Source organism: Gymnodraco acuticeps, unplaced genomic scaffold (assembly GCF_902827175.1).
Source record: "Gymnodraco acuticeps unplaced genomic scaffold, fGymAcu1.1, whole genome shotgun sequence".
Classification (NCBI taxonomy): Eukaryota; Metazoa; Chordata; class Actinopteri; order Perciformes; family Bathydraconidae; genus Gymnodraco; species Gymnodraco acuticeps.
In genome coordinates, this window is record NW_022990201.1 from 355,822 (window position 1) to 373,992 (window position 18,171).

At 39.2% G+C, this 18,171-nt stretch overlaps 1 protein-coding gene across 4 annotated transcripts in view; it reads left to right on the forward strand.

Annotated features, from left to right (window-relative positions):
- LOC117547462 (VPS10 domain-containing receptor SorCS1) overlaps positions 1 to 18,171 on the forward strand; it is a 235,697-nt gene that overhangs the window by 99,125 nt on the left and 118,401 nt on the right. For all 4 annotated transcript variants that reach the window (XR_004569193.1, XM_034218221.1, XM_034218222.1 and 1 more), the window contains exon 2: positions 698 to 765. Coding sequence is in view for 3 of the 4 variants with exons in the window: in XM_034218221.1 (XP_034074112.1) it covers positions 698 to 765 (68 nt within the window). In the remaining variant the exon portion in view is untranslated. The remainder of the gene's footprint in view (positions 1 to 697; positions 766 to 18,171) is intronic.

An 18,171-nucleotide genomic window follows, 5' to 3' on the forward strand; every position in this document is an offset into this window, starting at 1 on the left:
AGGGTGGAGAAGATGGAGAATAGTTTTTTAGGATTGGAATAGGAAGATTGGATCTTATCTTGAAAGAAAGTGCTTTTTGCCTGAGAGATCGAAGCAGAGAAAGAGGAGAGGAGAGCCTGATAGGTTAGGAGGTCGTCATGGTGTTTGGATTTCCACCATTGATTTCTATGTTTTTCACTGTTGGAGGTGTGACTCTTTTAAAGAGGCATATTATGCTCATTTTCAGTTGGGAAATAAACTGCCTCTGGAGGGAACTTTACCCTTTGCAGACCATTTTACATGCACAAAAACCTACAGGACAAGCCTATTTAAATACTGTTAAAAGTTAAGTTAAGCTATATTTGGTTGAAAACTTTGAAACGCAAAGCCATAGAATAATACCCACACTTGACATATCTGGTCCCAAATTGCAATTGACAAAATCTAACTTGGAACAACTTGCTTGCAATATCTACTTCAGATTTAATCTGATTTAAAGAATAAGAAATCCACAACACTCACCACAGTATGTGGGAGAAAGGTCATTCAAATACCAAGCATTGCTTCCACCATAAAAGAGCCATGGATCTCTCACAGTTAGACTGCTGTTTATTTTCCTTCCTGTCAATTTAGCTTTGAAACTGTTTAACTTTCTCATCAGACATTTGATCAACAGGTCTCAGTATTGATTGCTATACTTCTTTGTCTTGTTCTGCAGGTGATTTTGATGCTGACCAAACTATTTGACTTCAACCTCAACAGTGTGACAGAGAGTTCATTATGGAGGTAAGCATATCACACCACACGAGCTCGTAACATTTCTAGAAAAGCCTAGAGCAGCTGTGAGTTCGACACACTGGGTCAGAGGGGACTGCTGGACTTATTTCAATATATTTTTTGATGTTTTCATTCCTGTGGTGTGAAAACCTCCCGGCACTGTATTTAGTAATACCAACACTCACAAGGTTTACATGATGTGGATGAATGAGACATTCAAAGCTTGAAAACGAGGCAACAGTCAAAAAATGATCTCCAAAACAGCGCGTCTGAGTTGCCGACTGTCTTCAATTGGTTTTAATGTCTGTGGGCACAATAAATCCTTCACATGAAAACCAATAATCATCGTGACTTGAGCTTGCAAAGTTATCCAGTAAATTACCTCGACTGGCCTTGAACGCAGCGTTGCCTTCCTAAGAGCCTCAGTCGCTCTGACTCCAACCTGATGTAACTTTGGAGGGAAAGGAGATGCATAAATCAGAATCAAGAATATCTGCAAGTCACTGATTATCAAATGTATTTGGTATTACAAGTGTTGTCTATAACCTGTAATACAATGGAACAATCCTCTGTAGGAAAATCAGACGACCAAACAATGACAAGTAACATGTAGAAATAAGCAAACTATCTAACATGTATTGTACATAGTTTACTTATGCCTGCATATTTCTTGCACCATTGTATCACTTATGATTATTTTTTTTAACTATTTTATTTCCTTATTTCTTTTGCCTTTGGTTTATTGTATGTTGCAAAGTTGGGGGGTGAGGCCTTATACGTCCATTGCCAACAACTACTACAGTGTAGCATTGCACATAACAATACAAAGTTGAAATCTTTAAAAAGGGCATCAACCCAGTCTCACATCCAAATGTCTAATAGCTTTGTAGTAGTGATGTAGTAGTTTCACCATAACGCCTCTGAAATTGTCAGATTGCTACTTTTTCCCCCATTATTTTCTAATGGCCAGCATACATGTCGCATGATCATCAAGATTATTATTCCCAATAGAAATGCAATTTGTTGGGATATTTTTTACATTAAAATGTGTTTTGATTACAAAAAAAGTACATTTTACTTAAGGAATGCTCCACTCATTAGATAATTAATCAAAACTTCAGTATTTAGTGAAACATTATGTTTAAACCATACCCTGAAGAAATCAGCGATATTCCCCGGTAAATAATGATTTTATAGCTCTTTTTTATCAAAACCTGTATATTCCGTCAGGCCGCTGCCATTTTGGCCATTTTCAGTAGTCACGTGATGGTCGTGACGTTATCCATGCGTTCACTTTGTAAACACACGAAAACATGGAGGAGTATTTGAGTTCGGACTCGTCAGCCGAGGAAGAAGTTTTGAGCAATATGAAGAGATTGGATGGGGGAATTCAGCCATACAGGTTCGAGCCTACTTAGTACTACTTAGTAGATACAATGATTTTGATTACTAGATATGTATGCATGTAGTACCACCCTTGCTAGCGATTCCCTCTCTAGTTTAGCATACTCAGCCTCGTTGTCCCTGGCCCTAGAACCACGATTTTATGGGGCCGGAAAAACTGGGGGAAAATACCCACTAGCTGGTACTACGCTATATGGAAAGGCCACCAAAAACTGGCCTGGCCTGGACGATAAAGGACGTTTAAACGGGGCTACCCGCTGCAATGGAAATGCGCTATAACATACCTTATTCTTACTCCGAGCACTACTTCTGGTCCTCCGTCGCTTCACACTTGCAGAGGGCGATTTCTCAACTGGCCGAACTGGTGTCCTGGTCGGTGATGACACCAGAAAGACCGATGGCACTGCATCTCCATTAAGTAATGATTGTTCAATAAATCCCATGTTATGTTTTATCATACTCTCAGAGTAGTCGTCCGGAAACTTGAAATGTTCGCTGCATACATGCGCCTGTGGATCTTTCGGTTCGGGCCGGCCACATTTCGCTAGCCACTGCCTCCGAACGTACTTCCTACGCTTACCTTTTGGCAACAGATGGAACCGAGCATTCCGTGGATTGTTCCTATCAGAATTGTGGCAATGTTTCGCGATACAATGAGGCATATTTGAAGAGAGTAACTACAGTAAATAACATGAACATCCACGTGTCCTCCAAACCAAACGCATGGTTTACGTCACGTCCGGTAAAATGGCGCCGCCCACAGTGTTGATGTTATTTCGGTAATTAATCAGTTTAAAATCACTGATAATGTCATCGGATTAAAAAAAAAAAAAAAAACTGGCAGAGACTGGTCTGTTTTATCGGATGATAATTATTTAAAAATGAGTGTCATGAGCCATGACACCATTCCTTTAAATTAAGGTTTTTCAGTTGATGTCGGGGCGGTTTTGGCGCAGTGGTTAGAGCGTTGGTCATCAAATCAAGGGGCGTTGGTGAACTCCAGTTCAAATCCCACCTCGGCCGCCACTGCGTCAGGCCGTTGTGTCCTTGGGCAAAACACTTTACCCACATTTGCTCCTGTGGGTAATGTCCGCAGTAATGACTCTTACATGTCTAATATGTGTAATGTGTACTTGTAAAGCGCTTTGAGCACCTGTAAAAGCGCTCTAATAAAAAATGTAATGCATTATTATTATTATTATTATTATTATGTGTATGACAGTTATACAGTTATGACAGTTGGACAGTTATACCGTATCATTTTGTAGGTCTCTTAACAAAATGTTAAGCAAAAATGTTCATGGTTGCCAGGGTTGTTGCTAAGGGGCTGGTATAGAGTGGTGCTAGAGTGGTGTAGGCTGAGCATTGTGAAGTAAGCATCACAAGGGCTCTCTCTACAAAAAGCAATAGGATTTTTAGATTGGATTTTGAAATATTGCATAAAAATGACATCTATGGCAAACACACTTTCACGATACTTGAACATTTTTCAGCAGGTTAACCTCCACATATTAACAGAACTTTTATGAGTAAATGCGATTACCAGAAATCAAAAGCTTACCTTAGAACAGGGGTGACCAAACATTTTTCACTGAGGGTGATAAAGATACATATATATAAAGTAGGGCCGTTACTCGATTAAAAAAATGAATCTAATTAATTAGAAGCTTTGTAATTAATTAATCGAAATTAATCGCATTTTTAATCACATATAAATATTTGACCTAAGAACAGTGAGAAGCAATTTTTTTCACATGGATTTTAGTATACCATTAGGCGCATTCACACCGCAGTACTTTTCCCACAAAGGTTCATGAGAATTTAGTTCATGAGAACTCTTTGAACCTGGGGGAGGATTAGGCAAATGAAGCCACTGACGTCACTTCTTCTTCTTCTGCTTTGGGTTTACTGGCAGGCCGCAAACCACTTCACGGCGTATACTGCCGCCCAAAGTCCCCGGCCGGAAGTCCCCGGAGTTAGGGACTGGCTTCAGTAGAAGCTGCTGGGACTCCCAGCAGCTTCTACTGAAGCCTTCCGAGTAAATCGCCAGAACGCCGACACCTCCTCATCTCCACCGCTCCCATGTTTTATTTTGTGTTGCCATAAGTTAGTCTCTCTGCGTTTCTGCGCTGGGCTAATGCTAATAATGCTAATGCGAGGATAATAAAATGGCGGCTTCACAAAACTTTTTGCGAGTTTTACGGGGCGTGGTTTGCAATCCGCCCAGCCAATCAGAAATATAGCTATTTTCTCACAAGAGAGCCGTACGAAAGTCCCTGCTCTCTAGCAGCTCTCTGCTCTCTAGCAGGGACTTTCGTGGGGGTAAAAAGGTTCTCATGAACTAATTTTAGTACCGGCTCTTTTTGGTGTGCACGCGATAAAAGAGGCTAACTTCCACGCTAGCTTCCACGCTAGCTGCTATATGTTTTGCATTGAGGTGATACTTGAGGCTTGATGTGCTGCGGTGATATGCGAATTCCTTTTTGCATAATTTGCACACAACCGTGCTCTTATCAACGCTTCCATCCGTCCGTTTTTTAAAACAACATTTCCCACTGTTGTTCACTGTGGTTTGTTGTTGTCTGAAGTCATGAACGTTAGTTGGTGCTCCAGTATAATCGGTACGCCTGAAACTCATCCAGTGAGAAACGTTCCGCGGTGCAAAAATAAGTGCGATTAAAATGCGTTAATTTTTTTAACGCGTTAATTTTTGTGTAATTAATTAATCTTAATTAACGCGTTAAAGTCCCGGCCCTAATATAAAGATATAAAGATACATAAAGATAAAAGAAGGGCCGGGCCACTCACCAGAGATGAGGTATATTGCCTCATAAGTTAAGATATAAGTTAGAAAAATTCTATTATACTTTTGGAATTTGCTTTTAATTTACAATAAAAAATGGATCACGGGCCGCAGTTGGCCCTCAGGCCGTAGTTTGGACACTCCTAAAATAGACTAGGGTAATTAAGTGGATTTTTTGTTGTCGAAAAAACTTGAAAATAACATACCTTGTGGACCTTATTGCTGGCATCTAATCCAAAAATACATTAAAAAAAACATTAACTTTGAGACAAGAGAACCAAAAGTGTGTAAATGCTAACTTGTTTCCCTGTTAGCAGACTCATTCCTGCACCAATTGCTTAGTTTAATCAAAATGCACATGACGGCTGGCCTATAGAAATGATTCAGGGGAAAACAGTAACCGTCTCATGATTCTACATCTAGCACTGTGGAACAACTTAGCTATAATACATTTCAATGGGAGAAAATGTTGGAAGGACGAGTAAATAAGTAAAGAAAGAAACAACTTATCAGCTAAATGGAGTTCATTCTCTCTACATCTTACTGTATTCTTTTTGACTGCCATATTTCTCCGGTGAATGTTTTTTTCCTAAACCACCTTGGATACTATTTAACATTGAAACACTTGTGATGTGCAGCTCTGTGATCTTCCCAACTGAACTTTGGGTATCACTTTATATTAAGGTACAGAAATTAACCATCAACTAGTTGTTAATTACCATGCATATTAGCAATATATTGGCCCTTTATTAGTCATAATAAAACACTTATTAATGCCTTATTCTACATGACCATATTCTACAAGTAATAGGCCATTAGTTGAGAGTTTTTCCTCAATAACCCTCTAATTAGTGCTTATTTATTGCAAGTAAGGAAGTTGTTGTACATGAGCTTTGGTCTTAATATGCTCTGCTCAATATGGGCCTAATAAGGCAGTGGTACCACAATAATAGTAATGTAAATTATAGTGTCCGTCCAAAAATAATGTTGTACTTATAGAGAAAACTACCCTTGGATGATGGGTTAGTAGACTAAAAGCATTAGGAATCCAAAGTACAACATATAATAAGTATACCCTGTATCAAGATTGATGCAAAACAAGTTAAATCTGACCTTTTTAGAGAGATTTAGCACAAAAAAACACTTCTGGGGTCATTTGGGTGGATTTTCCATATCTCTGGAACCCCTTTGTCGATTTTGACGAATGAAATGTCTTTCTGACCGTTAGAACCAATATAATCGAAGGGGGGATTTCCCCACACACACACATGGTAAAAAAAGGTGGGGGCTCGCGCATGCAGTTTATTATTGCTCTACTCAATATGGGCCTAATAAGGTATTAGTACCACAAGAAAAGTAATTCTCCCATGATAACACTTAACAAATATGATCTATTCTTATATAGCAATTAGGGCTGTCAGTCGATTAAAATATGTAATCGCGATTAATCGCATGATTGTCCATAGTTAATCGCGATTAATCGCACATTTTTGATCTGTTCTAAATGTACCTTAGAGGAATATTTCTCAAGTTTTTAATACTCTTATCAACATATGAGTGGACAAATATGCGTTATGCTAATGTTTATTATCATTTGAACAATGACAAATATTCTCATGAATATGAAACACAACAACCTCTGAACATTACAAATATTCGCCTCAATTCAACCTGGAACCTCTCTCATTCAATAATACAATACAAATGGTGTGTGTGTGTGTGTGTGTATGTGTGTGTGTGTGTGTGTGTGTGTGTGTGTGTGTGTGTGTGTGTGTGTGTGTGTGTGTGTGTGTGTGTGTGTGTGTGTGTGATGGATCGTTGGAGCTATGTGCAACTCAAGGCATATGCTCGAACGGGAGCTGCCTGGGGCCTATACTACGAAGCTGGTTCAACCTAACCTGGATATGTTTGAGTTAGCCGGTTGGCCTAATCCAAAACATACGCGCTCTCGCTAAACTGTACTACGACGCTGGTTATCAAGTGGATCGCTCAAGCCAGCCGTTTCCTATCTAGTTAGGTGCGCGTTCACATGAAAGGGGTGGTATTTGGAGCATTCGACCAATCACAAACATGGAGAAGCGTACTGACAGCGCAGCGTCATACTTCCTGAATGAAAAGTGAACTTTAATACTAGTTCAACTTTAAACATCCATGACTTAAACACTTTATCCAGGATCAAAGCCACATAGCTGCACCTGCAAGGTGAATACAGCTGGCAAAAGAAAAAGTGTTTGAATGCGTACATTAACAGGTTTATGATATCACTGCCCCGTCCAAGACACGATCTGACTTTAATTACATTTGACTCGAGTGTTTCGTCAACTTAATGTGTTGCTTAAAATAATACTTCTGCATACAGTATGTGACACTGTGAGTGTTGCACGGCCAGATACGGCTCAGCTGACTCAGATAAGAAAATATATGATACATTATGATGTGATATGCCACGGACTGTACTTAATGTTACACTGATCCGGTTACTTATGTTGTGGCAGATATTTAAGTAAGCTTTCTTAACGCTAATGTTATAATAGTCAGATTGCTCTGAAGATGGGAGGTGATATTCTATTAATGTTCACGTTCACACAGTCGGTGATTTTTGCCGGCCGTCTTTCCTGCGACGGCAGCTTTTCTGTATTTCCTTTCTCCTGTAATATGACTTGATCGCTTTAAACTCCGCACACTGAGCTCTGATTGGTCAGCAGGCAGTGCTTTTACTGAGTTGAGCTCTTAGCCTGCAACCTAACCTGGTCCCGACCAGGTTAGCCGCTAAGCATAAGTTACCATGGAGATCTAGCCTGCTAAAAAGAGAACCAGCTTCGTAGGACCGGAAAGCCGGAGTTTTCCCTGAATTTAGCCGGCTAAGCGAAAATCCTGCTTCGTAGTATACCCCCCTGGACGCTGCAATCATGTTGCGCGCACTATCCGAGCTGAGTGTGCTGACTTTTCGTACAATGTCCCACTGTCTGGCTGCCTGCATAAAGTAAAGTGCTCGGCGCAGTTGTGGCGAAATGTCGCTCCTCTGTTTTCATTTAAACAGCTCCTTATATCCGTTAGCGCAGCTAGCTAGCACCAGATGCTAACAACCACAACAATACACGTAAGGTCTCTCTCTCGCTCGCTCGGGCCACACATACACACACACCCTCCCGGTACTCCCAATAGCCAGTCGGTGCCTGCCGGTGAGCGTGGAAGTGTGGTCTGCAAGCGGGCAGCAGGAGCGGGGCTGTCAGCATCACCTTGTAGATGGTATTTTAAACTCGATGCGCTCTGAAACCACGGGGCGAGGACAAAAAATACACATGCGTTAATCGCGTTAAAATAATTAGTGGCGTTAATTTTTTTACGCGTTAACTTGACAGCCCTAGTAGCAATATATGAAACTATAAGTGTTAATTGTGTCTAAATAACTCAAATTAGATATTTATATCTAAGAATATGTTTTGGGGTATTGACAGTTCAGCTACCAATAGCAAGGTGATATTGACCTGTATGTTTCATATTTGCACATTTATATTTTTGTAAAATTTGCACTGAAGGTTAGACAGGAAACCGGGTACAGGAAGTAGGAGAAAGTGAACTGAATAGCATGGCAGTAGACCTCCATACTGCTATTAATTTTCCCTATGCAACCTGAAGAGTAAAAGGGTAAATTCAGAAAGTGTAAGTTTAAGCCTTGAACTTACACTGTAAGGATTAGTAACATGTATTGTGCTTATGTGATGACATTTGGAGATGTTTAAACACAATGAGAAAATGCGTTAGCATTTGCGTTAGCATTCACGTTAGCATTCACGTTAGTTTTAGCATACACAGTAGCGTTAGCATACATGCTAGCATTAGCCATACTAGCCTGTATGCTGATTGCACAGCTAGCATTAGCTATATGTACCTTGTTTACACTTAGCGGTCCCATGTGTTAATCTGTGTATGTTACACTTGCATGAATGAGATCATTAAGTGTCTTGTAACTTTTTTTGTTATAGTTTCACTCCGTTTGAATGTCAGTGGACTGCAAATAAGTCAATAAAGGATCATGGCTGCTCATTCCCTGGCTCTCAACATAATTTGGCTGGCTGTTTAATCTATGTTCACACTGAGACAGTACAACACATAGAGAGAACAGTACACCTATTGTGTAAGTACAAGCAGGTCAGACAGTATGATCACAAATATATAAAATCTGTTCAAAATCTGTTTTTATTAAAAAGTAAATGCTGCATATGTGTTCTCAGCCTTGGAGAAACTTGACATGGTTTGGTATGTGTCTGAACCTCTCTTTAGTGGTTCATTCATAAAACAGATATTTGAACGTGTGCCTACTTTGTTCATGTACTGTTGAGGTTAATTTCAGTAGTTGTGTGCTATAATGTATTTACAAAGTGTGAAGAGGAGGCAACCTGTTCAGGTCAATTAGAGTCAAACTACTAGCTTATTGGTTATGAACAAGACTTCACTTTAAAAAAGGGAACATATTCTTAGATAGAAATACCTAATTAGAGTCAAACTACTAGCGTATTGGTTATGAACAAGACTTCACTTTAAAATAGGGAACATATTCTTAGATATAAGAACATCATTTTGAGTTATTTAGACACAATTAACCTGTTAAGCCCGAGAGACCACGGTACCGGGGCCCTCCCGCAACATCTTGCAGGAAACAGTATCTGAGGGCATGTTCATTTAATAAACTATGAATGTTTTATATCCATGTAACGGGAAGAAACTCATCTAACTGATCATTTTTATTTATTTTTCAAAAAAAATCCACAATGACCTGAGCCTCTGAATTAGCAACGAGGGAAAAATGCTAACAGATTTACTGCACCGAAACTCAATCATAAAACCTTATTAATTATCCATTCTGCACATCCAACCCATCGATCTGATCGTGAGATGACACAGAATTGATTGGTACATACATTATCACTCAATGATACGGACTTGCGACTTTATAAACAAAAACAGACATCAAAACATGTGGCGCTAGGTAGCTAAAAACGCTAACATGATTTACCTGTGTCGTAGTCTGGTCAAAAGTGGTCTTCAACAGCATTAAAACGATAAAACACTGCTGAAGTTAATCCATAGGTCAATCCAATGTGTCTGTGTCCCTTTGAAATGATATCTGATAATCCATAAGCAATAAAACTGCTTTTCCGTTTCCAGATGTCAGAGCGAGAGATAGGTTCGCTCTGATGCAAAACTGCATGCGCGAAGCCCCTACCTTTTTTTACCGTGTGTGTGTGGGGAAATCCCCCTTCGATTCTATTGGCTCTAATGGTCAGAAAGAGATTTCATTCGTCAACATCGACAAGGGGGGGCCAGAGATATGGAAAATCCACCCAAATGACCCCAGAAGTGGGGTTTTTTGCTAAATCTCTCTAAAAAGATCAGATTTCACTTGTTTTGCATCAATCTTGATACAGGGTAGGCCTACTTATTATATGTTTTACTTTGGATTCCTAAAGCTTTTAGTCTTCTAACCCATCACCCAAATCCACTAAGTAAGTAAAAAATAATTTTTGGACGGACACTATAATTTACAGTTTTCAATCTGAATTTTCTTTAAGGCGAGACACGGCAGGCAAAAACATCGTTTTTCATGCACTGGTCAATTTTGAGATTTTGATTCCATAACATCTTTCAGGCTTTTGGAAGGAAAACGTACAAAATACACATTTAAGTGTTTATTTTACTATAGTTTGTCTATTTGCGTCTGTAGATATCTCCTAAATTCACCAAAAGTTAACATTCTAACGTAACATAAAGTACCGCGACCGCTGTTTGCACGATGTCATCAGTAGGGTTGGGTATCGTTTGAATTTCCACGATTCTGATTCCGATTCCGATTCTACTTTTCGATTCCGGTTCTTTGAGGGGCAGGGTAAAAAAATGATACATGCTTCTTCCACCAAAAAAAATACATTTATTCGAGAAACTTTACACAGGTTAGTTTACAGTAATATTCACATTAATCAGTCTGTTTATATTCACTACTATGTAACTGTAACCTGAGAACCACTGAAGCTACAACAGTGCAACAGTCCAACTTTTAAAGGACACCCCCCCCATTTAAAAACAGTTCTTGTTGAGAAAAACAAGCATATCTGCCTTCTCAGGCATACCGGGAAGAAATGTTTGAACATTTTAAAGTAAAATGCTTCAATCTGGTGCACTTTAAGCAGAATTACTAGAGACTAGATCTAGGGGGTACAACTCTAAACACCCATATGAAAAAGATCGGTTTACATTTGAATAATTAAATAAGTATGTGAACATAACCAATAACCTTTCATAGCCAATAACAAATACATGTAACGTATTTTATTTTTGTTGTTCATTCATATCTTATATTACTATTTTATGTATACATATTTTTGTATCTCTCCAGTTTAAAACGATATGTCTGGTTTACTGTCCTATAGTATACATTGGAATGATTTTAAACCTGTTTTATCCCAATAATTATATAGGAGTGCCTTGGAAATATGTGTTTACATAAATTGTGATCAAAACGTTTGAGACCCACTGAGATAACTTAGACTAAAGTGAACTATCTAAACACTCAAGAGTCCTTTACCTCACTGAGCTGTAGTTATCAGCCTCTCAGTCTGATTGGAGAGGACTCTCCCTCCACATTATTGTAGAAACATATTCTTCTAATATCCGTTAGAGCAGCTAGCACCAGATGCTAATAACAACAGCGCTGGTACCGGTGCACCCTCCCTTTCTCCCTCGCTCGCTCCCACGCTCACTCGCACTTTGGCTGTGAGCTGCGGGTGCCAGATAAGCCAACATCCCCCATTTGCATCACTTACAGCGCCCATCGTACAGGGCAAATGAAAAGTGTAACCAGGATGAAAAGGGTGTTACATTTACTTAATTATGAATGTTGTTACATCAAGGCCGAAAATTAGGATGAGCACCGACGGTCAAAACATTTTTTTTTTCCTCCCAGAGCTGTCAGCACAGCGCCTCCGATCTGGCGCTCCAGGCAAACATCCATAACGCCAGTGCGACGGGCCGGCCCTGGTCCCAGGTTACGCTGTAGGAAGTGTATAGGTACAACGCTACAATTCCCGCCCCGCCGCAGTCATACAGTAGGCTACGGAGAGCGGCGAGAAACATTTCCTCAGGCATCGAAAAGCGGAACCGAAATTCACATTTCTAAATGATGCCGTACGAATCGAAATGTTGGAACCGGTTCCGAACCGGAACCGGTTCTCGGTACCCAACCCTAGTCATCAGAGATATCGTTGGAAAGCTCCGTCTCTGCTGCACAATCTCATCGGATCCAAATATGGTCATTTCCTTTGTATCAGCAAACAATCGTGAAAGTACAAAGGGGTCTTAAACCAAGAAACAAAATCTCATTGGCTGGTGTCAATTTCTGACAACATGATTCGTTCAGATGCGTCACGTGGTGTGCTAAAACACTTCCTGGTTAGCTTTCCACTAGAAATGTAAATCTCAAAATGGCAAAAGAACGGCGAAAGAAACGTTCACAGCGAAGACGACAACAATTGTCACTTGCACGAAGTAAGGTTATAAAAAAACAAATGACCCTGACCATGAAATACCTTCACGGAGTGCTTCGATAAGCAAGCTGTCATCTAAAGAACAGGAGGGTTTAGCTAGCACTGCAATCTTTAAAGGTCGTTTTCTCAAAATGAGTTTTTTCTCCTACTCTGAGTTCGAAATTTCAACTTCAGTAGCACACCAAACCTTCCAGTTATATTCCTATCAATATTATGAAGGCTTTTACAGAAGGGTTTGTTCATATATCATTCATAGCCTGAATTATACAACATGTTATACCTAAAAACATGGTGAAAATGGATATTTTAGGGCTGTTGACAGTATTTTCTGATTTATGGAGTGATAAAAAGAGATATCCAATATCCCTTCTGTAAAAGCCTTGGATACTAATATGACTACAAAATGAATCAAGCATTTTGAACCTGGCTTTATCCAAATTTCAGATTTTGGTTCCTGAAATGTGTTAAAACATGCACATTATTTAATGAGATAATGGATAATTTGCATATTTAAACATGCTATTTCAGAAAACTTGTAATACAAAGAACAATTGCCTTATTGTAAGTAATTAACTGGAGAAATGTCTAGCTGATATCTTTAAGTTAAAAAAATTACCCTATTCACCTGGGGTGTCTCGTCTTAAAATAAAAAACATCTATATTGATTCTGACTTTTCGACATCCAACTCACAGGCTTATCATTACTTTGAGAAAAAAAAGATTATTAATTTAACCCTTTTAGAAGGGAAGATATGGTCATTTGTTCTGGGAATGTCATTTTCGAGCCTGAGACCTGAAAAACAGGCTCAGGGCTTAACAGCTTAAAGGTGGTGTAGGTAATTTTGGAGAAACCAGCTCGAGTGCGCTAGAATTTGAAAATACACAGCTGGAAAAAATCTGCCACTTCCTTACAGAGCCCCTCCTCCAACACACACAAACGTGCACATGACCAATGAGGGCACGAGATAAGTTTGTGCACAGATGGAAGGCTGACAGGCAGGTAGGCCATCCAGTTATTTTAGCCGGGCCGGTTAAAATGATTGGTCGTGCTTTTTACAGTACTTCGGCTTCCACAGATGACATTTTGTTATGGATTTTTTGTCAAAGCACTTAAGATATTCATTGCTATCGGGATGTTAAGAGCATTCTCAAACTTACCTACCCCACCTTTAACATTTATAGTTTCATGTTTTTTACATAAGAATAGATTATATTTGTTAAGTGTTATTATGGGAGAATTACTATTCTTGTGGTACCACTGCTTTATTAGGCACATATTGAGCAGAGCATATTAAGACCAAAACTCATGTACAACAACTTCCTTACTTGCAATAAATAAGCACTAATTAGAGGGTTATTGAGGAAAAACTCTCAACTAATGGCTTATTACTTGTAGAATATGGTCATGTAGAATAAGGCATTAATAAGTGTTTTATAATGACAAATAAAGAGCCAATATACTGCTAATATGCATGTTAATTAACAACTAGTTGATGGTTAATTTGTGTACCTTAATATAAAGTGTTACCGAACTTTGAAATGTGAAGGGCCAAAGTGTAAATATGTTTTGAAAGATCTATATAAATATGTCTGCAAGAAGAATAACTTGAAAAGAACACCATAAGCTGTACTTAAAGACCGTACAAACATTGTTAACCCTAACATGTATAGTGCTGTAACAAGGCTGTTCTGTCTGGTAAGTTTTATTCAAACTCCCAGAATTGTTTTTAAAGTCTAGTGAAGACCCCAAACTTTGAAAACATACCAGATATGTCAGACAGGATTAAGAACAGGACACATAAAAAATGCACGAGCCAGCTAGATGATTTCTATTTGATGTAATGGTGCAGCCCTTAAAAACACAGCATCTTGGATTTGAGTGTTTCACTTGGTATACACATCATGTATCTTCCATGAAGTGTGGAAAACAAGCTGATGCTCACGCTGCTTATGTTATCTGTGATGTGTGGAAATGTGTCTTTAGAAATCTTTATAAACCGAGAAGGGAAAGGGGTAATAAAAAAAGGTAAAAGATGTATTGAACATAACACAAGTTGAGACTGGGTATGTTGTCCAAGTGTGACAACATACTGCAAGAATACCCAATTCAATGCTTGCACAATTGAATAAAGGGCGAAGATAACATTTTGTATTGAGTCTACTTTTTCTTATGACTTTGTAGAGTCTCAGCTCACCTAACTTTGTTGTATTGCCTCTGTTGTATACTGTAGATAGAGAAACCCGTCCTTGGGTTATGTAAGGAAAAAGCTGAGGTTATTACTTTTTAGCTTATTTCTTTATATTAAGGGTTAGCCTGGAGACCCCTTTGCAAGACTAAACATTTAATTTCTGCTACAAAGGAGAGAGAGATGTTAAGGAAATATTGGACGCATTAAAACATGTTGTACCTAGCACTTAAAGAAGATGTCATGCGTGCCAGCCAAATAGGGATGAGATACCTTTTTATTTGTATTCATCTGTTTTCATCAGAATTTAAGACTTCTAGTGAGGTTTGCTAAGATATACACTATTGGGCTATCATTGTTAATGCTTGGAATTTATCTGGAAACTGTAACGCATTAAAAAAGAAAGCTGCAGATTCTTCATTCCGCAATTCCAGCGCATATTTTTTGCAAGAATTGCATGGGAGTGAGAAGGCAAAGAAAGCACAGGAATTGGTAAAAGTGTAATGCACTGAATGGAGATCACTGGACATCCATAAGAACCATCATTACCTCGGTTCAGGTATGCCTAATCTATTACAAGTGGCAACTGTAGTCATTCTTTAAGTGAGGTGAAAATGGAGGAAAAAGCATTTTGCCAAACCATGCGCCGGTTTCTTGAAGTTTCCCAGGAGGTTCAGGTTCTTTATTCGTACCCATATGTATATTTATTAAGGTGTGGAAGATAGCGAAAACGGTCAACATAATGCTCGCAATATAAATACCACACGAGCATATGCCCTGTGTAGTGCAAATTATACAGAGGGCGATCAAAGCAACCCTCTGTGACAGCGTCTTTTTCTCTCTCCTTTTTTTGGCCAAGTGTTGGAAAAAGGCTTCATGCCAATCACTAATATATCATGTTATAATATAGTTGAAACAAATGTTCTATTACCAGTATGTCATGCATTTTTGTGTTTTGTTCACATATTGTTATTGCAATTACGTATTTTTTTAACCGACTGCCACCATGACACAAACTTTACAGGGTTGATAACAATTTCTACAAAGAAGTGGCCAACTCAAACATCAAAAAAGTAAAAGAGCAACATAGGGAATAGTACCCGGTTGACAGTCTTTCAGAATCTCAAGCATCTTTCCGAGAGGATTACCAAACATGAAAGCAACAGGACAACACGATAACATCGGGATTTCTCTGCAGAATAAGCTATCCAAATAGACGGCAAACGAGCAACTGAGCCGTGTAACAGCAAATTGAGGAGACTACCACCTGAGATAAATTGTGTGGAAAATATGAAAAGCTTATGTCGAATTATAAAATTGCGTCATTTTATGGTTTTTGAATTTGTCCATATCTTTTGTTGTCTCCATTATTTTTTCCCCATCTAAAATGTCATTGTAAATGTAGCATTGTGTGACTGACCTCGTAGAGGCCCAGGAGAGGCATTTACCCATGATTGGTGCATCTGCTACTGATGTGTCTTTCTTCTTTTTATAAATGTGTTGCCTTTGATTTGATTTAATGAGAAATCGGAGCAACTTCTGATGGATGGATGATTAAAGGTGCATGTGGGTAAGCAGACAGATTGACAGAAAGACGGATGAGCTAACAGATGATATACAATTTGAGAGAGCGAAGAGGATAATGACAGTGCAGAACATTAGTTGGCAATTTACAGCCAGGAAGATAGACAGAGCAGTAGAGATACTGATAACTGCATTTAAGATAGCCAATAAGTCTTCAAGCAATCTTACACAACTCAGGGGGAGTTTAAGGCTAAACTAGGCCCCTCTGCCTGTCGGGACCACGAATAGCAGCATGAGGTAACAGATTGAAACGTTTATAACTAGGAATCAACGTGGCGCATTAAGAGCATGCACAAGTCTGTCAACCTGTCTATCAGTGCTTTAGGTCAAAGGCATACGGTGCAAAGTATCTTACATTGGTAAGCTTTGATTTTTGGTTTTACTCAATTTTTTACGTCACTTACTTACATTTTTAGAAGACATTTGTGCCCTGACCAAACCTAACTTATACTTCCAAATCTTACAGGCAAACCTCACTAAAAAGCCAAGGCTAAATACGGTATGTTATCCATTCCTGATTGCTAATGCTAACGTGTGCCTATTTAGGCAAGTGTACTCTTTTTACTTGAATCTGCACTGTCCTTTTGCTGTTGTAATGCCGTGTTGGGTGGGCATTACAGGATTTCTGATTATGATTCTAATGCCAAACCAGAAACCAGATCAAACAGAGTTTCTGAATTCCAAAGGGTTATGTTTGAACTTAACGCAAATTCAAAATAATGTACTCTCAGATCTAACGGGGTGAGTTCAGAAACCTAGTGTTCAAAGTATGACGATAAATAAATTGTGAAACATTTGACTTCCCATTCACAAGCTAACAAGATTGGTATTGCTCATTGTTTTAAAGTTTTAACTGTTTCAACCAAGTGTTCAGGTAGGTATTACAGATTTCCTATCATGCTATTTTTAGGCATATATTATTAGTCTCAGATATATACAAATATATAAAAAACATGTCTATGTGTTTTGCTCAAAATACCAAACAGATCATGAATTGGAGACATCCCTCATATCCCGCTATTTCAGCCCTGTTAGAGAAGTGCTGATTCTGTGACTGTAGCTGCTGGCCCCGCCCCCTTTAGAGCACGCAGGCAAGCAGTGAGCTGCAGAGGGAAGAGAGAGATTCATACCAGCAGATACAGCTAAATGCTGCCGTGATTAAACGCCATATCATGTTCCAAACCACATCAAGGATTATTTCTGAAACAGTATGGCACTCAAATGCTTTTTCTCTTGCGGGTTTTACACATACTCTCTCCAGCACAGGTTAGCTCCGAGTGTTTGCGATGCTTGCTAATTTAAACAAAGACCATATGACATCCAAAACACGTTGCACATTGTTTCTGATAGCAACGTTTCTGATGTGGGTGTAAAGCCGGCCCACATTTCCGATATTCCGTCATATTGGCAGCACATCTGGATCAGCTCCGTTGTACCCCCGTTTTTAGAGATTTTGGTGCGGAGTAAAAGAGAGAGGGTTTTATTTTCTGACACTTTGTGAGTTCCCTGACACACCGGGGACTCATATCTAGGTATAAAATACATACAAAAGTGCATTTTGCATGATAGGACACCTTTAAAAAACAGCCTATGAATTGCTACTTAGAGAAATATAATATAATATAATACAGTTCAGTCTTGACAAGACTGAACTGCTTTTCCTTCCGGGAAAATATTGTCCCACTCTTGACCTGACAATCAACATCGGCACCTCTGTTGTTTCCCCGACTCAGACTGTAAGAAATCTGGGTGTGACGCTCGATAACAACCTGTCCTTTACTGCAAACATTGCTGCTACAACCCGCTGCTGCAGGTATACTCTTTACAACATCAGGAGGATACGTCCCCAGCTGACCCAGAAAGCGACGCAGCTTCTGGTCCAGGCTCTCGTCATCTC